The 10,608-nt window shown below is 46.7% G+C and overlaps 1 protein-coding gene across 1 annotated transcript; it reads right to left on the bottom strand.

Moving 5' to 3' along the window:
* Nucleotides 1-815: 815 nt before the first annotated feature.
* LOC120929000 lies at nt 816-6,123 on the bottom strand. The gene is made up of 2 exons (XM_040340165.1): nt 4,866-6,123; nt 816-4,832 (listed from the first exon to the last, which is right to left on the bottom strand). Exons 1-2 carry the CDS (start codon nt 5,490-5,492, stop codon nt 1,086-1,088), a joined length of 4,374 nt encoding a protein of 1,457 aa, XP_040196099.1. The 5' UTR covers nt 5,493-6,123; the 3' UTR covers nt 816-1,085.
* Between the last annotated feature and the right edge of the window lie 4,485 nt (nt 6,124-10,608).

Genomic DNA, 10,608 nt, shown 5'->3' with positions numbered 1-10,608 from the left:
CTCAGTGTCTCCTAGTCATTAGCTGGGATTCTCTGTACCCAACCCCCCCCCACCCAGGGATGTACGCTTACCCCACTTTCCTGACTACTGGGGAAAAGGCACAAACCTCTGGGAGGTGACCTTCCCCCAACACTTGCCAACACTGATAGAGAAACCGTAAGAAATTGTTCTGTATCAGCATCGGTTGTACCTGTGACAAGCTTCTTGTAGACCCAGTCTGTAAGGATGTATGCAGCAGGTTGAATGATGACTTTAAGGCCCGTACACACGACAGAGGAACTCGACGTGCTTGGCACGTCGAGTTCCTCGTCGAGTTTTGGGATGAAGCCGCCGAGGAGCTCGGCGGGCCGCCTTCTCCTATAGAACAACGAGGACAACGAGAAAATAGAGAACATGTTCTCTATTTTCTCGTCGAGTTCCTCGGCGGCTCCATCGAGCCAAAACTGTACAGACGACAGAGTTTCTCGGCAGAATCCGGGTTTTGACCGAGTTTCTCGGTGAATTCTGCCGAGAAACTCTGTCGTGTGTACGAGGCCTGACAGACAGCTTACTCAATGAATAAAGACTCCAGAGGTGTTTTCCAATGCTTCTTTATGCTTCAAGATAACAAGGATATAAACATAGAGGCTTTTCCATAGGTAAATTTCCAATGAAGATACACAGCTCCCACACTCTGCAGACTTTTCAAGCAACTAAGCAAAGATGGGGTTTAGAGCAGGAAATGGTGGGTGGGAGCAACCAAACTAGCTAGAACAGCAGGGGGGTAAGGATCATACCAAATAACATAATAACATAACATGTAATAACTGCTAGACAGTAAAAGCTGCGTGACAGCACACTCCCCGCCTGGTATCGTGAGATACCACTATACTCTGTTTTCTTTTACATATTATTAACATTGCATACAGTAACATGCTATCTAGCCTTCTCAAGTCTATAAGCTAGCTATATTAAAGGTCTTAAGTGACTCCTTCACATAACACTGAATCAGAATTTTTGGAGGCAGGCATTATTAGGACTGTCTCTGTGACTGGTCTCAGGAAGGTTTTTGAAGCCCCATCCTTAACGATCCTGACTTCCACACTTCAGACTCTTCCATCATCACTGGTGATGGCCTTTTTAATAAGTCCAACTGGCCACTGGATACGGTGAGCTTGCTGGTCTTTAAGCAGGTTTGACTTATTTAGTCGTCTTCCGACTCGAAGCATGCCTTCGTTGTCGATTATTGGATTCAGTTTGAATAGTGGGCTACTCTTTGAGACTGGTCTATTTCCTCTCAAGCATTTAATCTCTTCTGCAAAGACTTCTTCTTGCACAAGACGTATGACGAACAATTCTGCATTCTCATACTCTAACGCATTGGGTGACTCCTTGCAAGTGTGCCATCCATGACAAGACGATGTCTGATTGGGCTTGCGGAAAGTCTGGGCAATATGTCTCAATCTTGTTATAGTCTTGACCAATCTTTTCCAAGAAGAGAAACGTTTAAAGCGTCTTGCTTCCAAGTTTCTTCTTGAGCAGATGTTGGAACTCAATGTTATCACTTCAGGGCGGATTTCTGGATCAGTATCTGGATCCACCAGGTGGAAATCGATATCTTCTTTTGAGTTTGTAGAAGACTGGTCCGATAAAAACTTGGGTCCTGAAAACCAAATGGTTTGCGTGAGGACAACTGCTGACACTGACCTTGTTGCAATGTCTGCGGGATTCAAACCAGTTGGGACATAGTTCCATTGTTCAGGTCTACTGACTTTTCTTATTCGTTCTACCCTGTTAGCCACATACACATAGAACCTCCTTACGCTGTTGCATATGTAGCCAAGTACGACCTTGCTGTCGGTGTAGTACTTAACCTGATCAATTTCAGAGTCCATTTCATTTTGCAGGAATTCTGCGACTTCGACAGCTAGGGTTGCGCCACACAATTCTAATCTTGGAATAGTGTGAGCAGGTTTTGGAGCTAACTTGGCTCTTCCTAGTAGAAAACCGACATTGGATCTCCCGGAGGGATCTATGATCTTGAGATAAGCCACAGCCGCTATAGCCTCGGTAGATGCATCACAAAAGACGTGAATCTCTTTCCTCAGACTTCTTGAAGTTGAAGTGGGTGAATAGCAGCGTGGGATATTAAGTTCTTTCAGTACTTTCATGGAGTTTCTCCATTTCTCCCATTTAGGCAGCAGGTCTGGTGCTGGTTCAGCGTAAAGGTTATCTAAAATCTTCTGCATAAATGCTAGAAAGTGCTCTTGCATCTCAGGTTTGTTACAGAGAGTCTTCTTAAGTGCAGCAAATCTGGTTAAAGCTTGTCCTCGATTGTTAGGGAGGGTAAGCCTTGGTACTCGGAAGGGTAATGGAGCTACCCAACTGTTGGAATTGTCCTTGAAGAACTCTTCATCCATAATCTTGATGAACTCCTTATCTTCTACTGAAGGGGCAATCTTGTTGTCATCGCAAGTAGTTTGGTACACTGAATCGCCAAGGTCCTTCTGAGAAGTGAGCTTGCAGTTTATACCTTGGAGTGCTTGATATGGAACTTCATTTTTAAAATCAAGTCTTTCCTTCGCATAATAATGCAATGGACATTTCATCGACCGGTAGGCAACATTGGTTTTGTAGGAAGCTACATCCAAGAGCTTGTGAGATTGGTCTAAACAGACTTCTCCTATTATCACCCATCCAAGATCAAGTTTCTGGGCCTGAGGAGCATCGTCTGGACCGTTACATAACTCTCTTATTTTATGGACTCTAGGAACGTCTCTCCCTAATAGAATCAAGATCTTTACATCCTTGTTAAGTGGTGGAATGTAGTCAGCAATGTGGCTTAAATGGGGGTGATGACGTGCAGCCTCTGGTGTGGGGATTTCTTCTCTGTTGTTCGGTAGCTGATCACATTCGATTAGAGTTGGAAGAGGAAACTCTATGTCCTCATATTCTGATGCCACTATGAAGCCATGGGCTCTTCTTCCAGAAGTATTGATCTTTCCTGCACATGTCTGCAAGGTATAGGACCAGGCCTCTCCATGAATGTTGAATAGGTCAAAGAATCCTGGACTGGCCAATGAGCGATTGCTCTGATCGTCGAGTATGGCATACATTTTTATGGAATTTTGTGGGCATCCTTCAGGAAAAACCCTTACAAGACATATCTTGCTACAAGACTTGCTATGAAGCCCTTCTCCACATACCTCTGTACACCTTGTGGTTACGGGGTTGGCATGTTGCTCACTTCTCTCCCCGCCATCATCTGATGTAGGCTTGGGGTTGCTGCCGGGTGAAGGTTTCCTTTTGAACAGGTCTGAATGAAGAGCGTCCACATGTTTGGCACTGTTACACAGAGAACATCTGATGGTGATCTTACAGTCTCTTGCTAAATGATCGGAGGATGCACAACACTTGAAACAGATATTATGCTCTTTGAGAAATGACTTGCGTTCTTCAATAGGCTTATCCTTAAATGCACGACATTTGGAGAGAGAATGTGGTGCATTATGGATAGGACACTGTTGATTGAGATTGCTTGCCTTAATGCCTGTAGCCAAGACGTTGGATGCTACCTCTGTCTTCCTCACGGCAATAGGATACTTTAAATCCTTGAACTTACTGTTGGTGGCAATACCCCTTGAGGTGGTTAAAGGAGTGGTGGTTGTATCTGGATAGAAGAAGCTTGGGTCATTCTTGGATTTTGCAACCTTCCGCACAAACTCTGCAAAATAAGAAAAGGGAGGGAAGGAAACATGATGTTCATACTTATATTTTGATCCTACACTAGTCCACTTTCCCTGAAGATAACTAGGCAACCTTGCTACAATAGGATTCACGCCCTGAGCAGTGTCTAAATAGCTAAGACCTGGTAAACTAGGATCTAGCTTAGCAATTTCAAGTTCATGAAGGAGGTCGCCTAACTCTCTAAGCTTATGATTGTCCTTAACAGAGATCTTAGGAAAGTCATTTAGTCTCTGGAATAAGGCAGATTCAATGACTTCGGGACTCCCATAGTCTTGATCTAGACGTTCCCAGGCAGCATCAAGGCCTGCGTTAAAGTTATAGATGTAAACAGATTTAAGTCTCTTTACTTGTTCTGAAGATTGTCGCCCCGAATACCTTATTAGTAAATCGAGTTCTGCTTGAGGTTCAACGGGCAAGCTCTTGATTACCGCCTTAAATGTAGATCTCCAACTCCTGTAGTTCTCTGGGCGGTCATCAAATTTATACAGTCCAGTTGTGATCAATTCTTGTAAAGCCATACTCTTGCTAAGCTCCGTAGCGTTGATGCTTTCAGTTTTTATAGCCACCGGGGATACTGATGGTGCGCCGACTTGAGCCATGGTTGGTATCTGAAGTTGGCTGGTTGGTGGAGCGAAAGGTGTTGCAGATGGGTTCAATCTAGGTAAGGGTCTGATGTCTGAATGTCTCTGAGCATTTGAAGTTGAAGAGAACTGTATCACAGGGGTCATAGAGTTCATCCTGTAGTCTTTTGCTGTACCCTTGTAATCTCTATTCGCATAGGGTTGCGGTGGCACGTGAGCCGTGTAGGTTGACTCACTTGATTTTGTGACATGCGGTAGTTGCGGAGTGTCTCTGTTAGCAGGTGACACGTTGCCTTCTGGTCCACATGCTGGATGATGATGAGAAAAATCTCCAACTGTAGGTGGGACTGTGATGTCGTGGTTCTGGATTAAGACGAACTGTAGGGTCCTTTCAATGGGGTCTTGACAAGCAGCCAAGTTGGGACAAGCTGCTCCTTCTTCTTCCAATAGGGCTTGTTCCAAGACGGATAATTCCGCCAATGCTACTTCCTTTTCTTTACTCTTCTGAAGGATTTCTAGCTGAGCCTCTGTTTCTGCTTGAATGCGTTTAGCTTCTGCTTTGATGGCTGCTTCTCTTTCAGAGCAGGCGGCTTGAACCTGGGCTGCTGCGACCTTCTGGCGAGCCTTGACTATTTGGTCGCTCAGCGTTGACCTTACAGAGCAGGACCGCAGTGACTTAGAAGAGGATTTATGATAGGAGCGGGCAGATCTAGAAGATTTTCCTGAGTGTCTGGAAGAAGCAGATTTACAGGATGTAGTTTCATGTAGCTGTGCTAATCTACCTTCTATCTGTGCCTTTGCTTCAAGATATGTGCTATGCCTCTGCTGGTCAGTAGAAGTAAAGTCCTTTAATTCCACTGCGGCTTCCTCCATGCTGGAATGTGACAATAGGGAATAGAACTTTTCAGAAAGTCTTTTATAATTCTCAAATGCCTTCTTAACCCTTGAGAGAGCGGTGTTCAATTGCTCAGGATTGTTGCTAGTTTCATTAGCGGTTTTTATACAACTTAAAGTCTTATGCCATAATGCAGTCAGGTTACTAGATGTTTCTTCCTTACTTTCTTCATAAACCTCTCTTGCCTTCAAGGATGGATGAGGGCCTCTAGCGGGACGAGCAGAATGAAGTAAGGAGTCTGCTTTATCTTGATTAAATGCAGGTGACTCTGTGGGATCTCTGTCAGACATAATGACAAGAACTGTAGTTTTGGTGTCTTGTTACAAATCTGCCAGAGCTGAGCTCTGTAGTGACTTCTGATATTAGGCAGATTGAACTGAGGAGCTGGATATTTGTGACATCTAGTGCTGCAACTGGTTCAGACTGGATGGCTTAGCTCACTATCACTTTATACAGGCAGGAATACACAGTTATTTCAGTAGATTCAGGTATTGGATTCACAACCAAAACAGCTTGACAATGATAAATCCTAGGGACATGATGAAGCTATGATACAGTCTTTGAGCAGTTCAAACGGTACTTATTGCTCCCCAGTAAAGGCAAAAGTCCCTGGCAGTGAACAGTTATGGAGCATTCAGTAGAAGGCTGGCTTCATACACAGAGTAATGCTTCTTGTGGCTGCAGCAGTGACACTCAGGCCTAACTCTCAGTGCACAGCCTGCAGATGGTATCCTGTGTTAGGATGTTTGTTCTTCACACACACATGTGGTTACTCACGTTTCTGAAGCTGCAGAGATAGCTGTGTGATGGATTCTTCTGGAAATTTACTGTTCTGTATCAGCATCGGTTGTACCTGTGACAAGCTTCTTGTAGACCCAGTCTGTAAGGATGTATGCAGCAGGTTGAATGATGACTTTAACAGACAGCTTACTCAATGAATAAAGACTCCAGAGGTGTTTTCCAATGCTTCTTTATGCTTCAAGATAACAAGGATATAAACATAGAGGCTTTTCCATAGGTAAATTTCCAATGAAGATACACAGCTCCCACACTCTGCAGACTTTTCAAGCAACTAAGCAAAGATGGGGTTTAGAGCAGGAAATGGTGGGTGGGAGCAACCAAACTAGCTAGAACAGCAGGGGGGTAAGGATCATACCAAATAACATAATAACATAACATGTAATAACTGCTAGACAGTAAAAGCTGCGTGACAGCACAGAAATTGTTAAAAAGAATCCCTTACCACCTCCTGAGGGGCTGCAGGCTTCAGATTTTGTGTCATATGGCTTTGTTCCCCCCCCAGATCTAAGTTGCACACCCCCACAAAGCCCCCTGACCACCCCCTCCACCCTGGATGCTATGCCCAGCTGATCAGCTCCTTTTTCATTACAGCACTCTATACTGCTCCTCTTCCCCATATGGAAGAAAAATATATTTCCAATATATTTATTAAAAATTATATATATTTTAAATATATTTACAATATATTGGCCTACGCTAATATATTTTTACATCTATTCCAAAAATGTAAATTAAAATATATTTTCCAAAGGCATATATTTGAAAATATATATTTTTTAATATATTTGCCAGATATGTTTGAGCATCTAAAAAAAAATGCATTTAAACATATATTTTTAAATATATTTGTAAAGGCATTCCAAAAATATAATTTAAATGCATTTTTCAAAGACATATATTGGAAAATATATTTTTTTTATATATTCTTCAGATTTTTTTAACACATAAAAAAGTAATTTTTAACATATATTTTTACATATATTTGTAAATGTGTTCTAAAAATATAAGCATGCGGGTCATAGTGCATGCTTGGCCAATCATCAGCCAGCAATGCACTGCGATGCCGCAGTGAATTATGGGCCGTGACACGCCACTCGAATTAGGCGCGAACGGCCCAAAACATTTATAATTCGACGATGGATATATTCTGGGGAGAGACACTTTTGGAGGGGAGAGAGAGCTAGTGCAACATGGGGGTGGGGTGTTGGCTATGTGCTGGGGGGCACTTTGGGAGGGAAGAGGACTTGTGCTAGAAGGGCTTGTCAGATTTCAAATCCAACCCACATTTCTAGCATAAGTCCTCTCCCCTTCCAAAGCTCCACCCAGCACATATCCTCTTGTTATCCTTTCTAGCCACTCTCTCCCTCTCCCCTGTCCATCTACAGAAAATAATAAACTTTATACAGACCTGATCAGCGTGTGTCCCTTCTCCCCCCTCCTCCTGCTGTGTGTATAAATGAGGAGGAGGCAGCTTCGATCTACTATTCTATGTGCGAGAGACAGGCTGTCGGTGGAGAGGGGAGACACACATCCGATCCAGAGCAGACTTGTCACTCCTGGTGCAGTCCACCTGAATAATGTGTCCGGGTCTCAGGTAGATGGAATCCCAACACACATCATTCAAAGAGCGGACTGTGCGGGTGAAAACTGGACAGGTGGCAACCCTAGGTTTCATGCAGTCAGGAGCAAAGGATAAAATAAATTAGTATTGGAGCAGTGGGCGGAGATTAGGGAGGAGTTTTCTGCTGAAGTGGTGAGTGGGTTTTCTGGCGCAGGAGTGCAGGATGGATACCAGACAGTCATGGAGGGGTTTTCTGTAGAAGAAAGTGGAGGCTGAAGCGAGTCTGCCCTAGAACATAGAAAAAGCTTTTCCATTTCTGCTAGGCAGAACATTATTAATATATTGGAACATAACAAAACAAATTAAGATAAACTTAGCCTCTAGGGGTGCTGGAATGCTCACCTTACTGTCGCTCTGGCAGGCTTGCCCAATATGTGCAACCGGTCCGGCGCTGCCTCCTCTCTAAGGTGCTGCAGGTGCCAATCGCACTCCTGTGTCCTCCATGTACACTGTAGGGTTAACAGCCCTGCATTAGCACCCACGGCTATTGTATGATGGTTGGAAAACAAGGCCCCAGGATTACTGTGCAGATCTTCCACACTTTCCCCTGCCATGGCCTATTACTCCATGGACCAAACATATAGAATTAAGCCCCTGACTCCCCTCTGCCACCATTATGTAGCACTACCCCCGCTGGAGCTGCTGGTTATATTTTGGGTGGCACGTTACCTCTATGTTCTCGCTGTCCAGGGTGAAAGGAGAGTCTGAAGAATTTCAATGTCCACACAGTGCACTTCTTTTTCTTGGATTTATTTTTCCGAACTTTAGTAGAAAAGAAGGATGATGGGTGGAAGGGTAGGTAGGTTCAGGTGCACAGTCACAAATAAGGAAACACTCCTGTTTTCAGCAAACAGTTCTCGTCGCCACTCTAGCCAGAGTGGGTATTGCGCAACTGGATAGGTCCCTCTCACTGGCCTAGCAGCCAGGATGGCTGTCATGAAATACCTCAGCCACCAGATGGCGCTAGCGGCACATCGGCGCGCGCGGGGCACACGCAATCGCGGCAACGGCGCGCACGGGCACGCGCACCGGCGGCAACGGCGCGCACGGGCACGCGCACCGGCGGCAACGGCGCACGGGCACGTGCAAACGGCAATTCGGCGCCAAAACAAGGTACTTAAGGCGTCCTGGGAGTCTGGCCCCTTGCTGTCCGGTCTGAAGTGTTTCCTGAACCTGCCAGTACCTGTTACCCCTGCTTGAATCCTAATCCTGATACCCGGCTTGTTCCTGTTGATCCTGTCTTCCGCCTGCCCTGACCTTTTGGCTTGCTCCGACCATCCCTCTGCCTCATCCCTGGTACTCTGCCGCCCGCCTGTTACTGACCCGGCTTGACGACCCCTCTACCATCCTGACCTCCCTGCGCCTGATCGGCTGGTCCAGCTTCTCTCCGGCTTCTGGGACTTGCACTGTCTTCTGGGACTTGTTGCTGCTTGATCTTCCAGACCTCTTCCCACCGGTCTGCTACTTGCCAGGCTGCACCTGCCTTCCAGAGACTCCATCAGATCCTGCAGAAGCGACCAACAGCCCCTGCATCAGCGTCTCTCCAGGCGCTTGTGCGACTCTGCATTTCCGTTCCTCCTGTCTACTCTATCAGGGGTCCCGGAATCAGAGGAGTAACGGCTGCCACTTCCTGCACGTCGGGCTCACCCTCTGAGGTACGTGACAGTACCGGACAGCCATGTCCGAGCCCGCGCAGGGAGTGGATCCTATGCAGGAACTTTGCCGCCATCTTGAGGGACTGACCCAGGCCGTCCGAACCTTACAAGAAGGCTACACGCGTTTGGAGAATCGTGTCCAGGCTCTATCTACTCCCACCACCGCTGCAGCGGCTTCTGGGGCATCTGCTTCCCCATCCGTGATCATGCTACCGCCCGAACCCAAAGTCCCTATGCCCGAGAGGTTCGCGGGTGAACGTAGTAGATACCGGGCCTTCCGCAATGCTTGCGAACTGTACTTTGCTCTGCAGCCACGGACCTTTTCGTTAGAAGCCACTAAAGTGGGTTTCGCCATCTCACTGCTGTCTGGCGAACCGCAAGCTTGGGCCCATCGCCTCCTGGAAAACAAAGATCCATCACTTGACAATGTTACTACCTTTTTCCAAGCCATGTCTCTGCTGTATGAGGACCCTCACCAGGCCGCCTCCGCGGAGGCCGCTTTGCACGCCCTGCAACAGGGTCGCAGACCAGCAGAGGACTATGTGTCCGAGTTTCGCAGATGGAGCTCAGACACAACCTGGAATGACTCGGCCCTCTGCTACCAATTCCGCCTTGGTCTTTCTGAGCCACTGAAGGACGAACTGGCCCGGGTAGGAGTTCCAGGGACCCTGGAGGCATTAATTAACCTGACCATCCAGATCGATCGGCGCCTGAGGGAGCGCCGAACGGAAAGGACCACTACCCCATCTCGTCCGGTCTGGATGCTGCCACGGGTGCCTCCCGTTTCCAGTATAGTTCCTCCGGTTCCTTCAGCCTCATCTATTCCTGACACCTCAGAGCCCATGCAGTTGGGTCTCCTCCGTCCTTCCCTGACGCCCGAAGAACGACAACGCCGCAGGGTCAACAACTTATGCCTGTATTGCGGAGAGGCCGGGCACTACGTGAGGACCTGTCCTGCCAAACTTCGTAAGTGTCTGTCCATGTCTTCCGTTCACCTACCTGTTCTGCCAAGTAATTCCGCTCATCTGGCTATTCCTATTCTCTTCCAGCTTCCAGGAGAGTCCATCCAAGTCAGCGCTATAATTGACTCAGGGGCCTGCAGCTGCTTTTTGGACCAGTCTTTCGCCATCAAGCATCGGATCCCTCTTCGTCCCAGGACTACTGGACTCTCTGTTTACCTAGCGGATGGCTCGGTGCTAAAATCCGGACCAGTCACCCGAGAAACCCAGCCTCTACCCACCACCATTGCTGAAAATCACCATGAATTGCTATGCCTAGATGTGATTCACTCTCCCCTGTTTCCTGTCATACTGGGGGTACCATGGCTTC

This window comes from Rana temporaria, chromosome 2 (genome assembly GCF_905171775.1).
Source record: "Rana temporaria chromosome 2, aRanTem1.1, whole genome shotgun sequence".
In the NCBI taxonomy this organism is placed as follows: domain Eukaryota; kingdom Metazoa; phylum Chordata; class Amphibia; order Anura; family Ranidae; genus Rana; species Rana temporaria.
The sequence above is the reverse complement of the archived record's forward strand: the minus strand, read 5'-3'. Positions and strand labels throughout refer to the sequence as shown.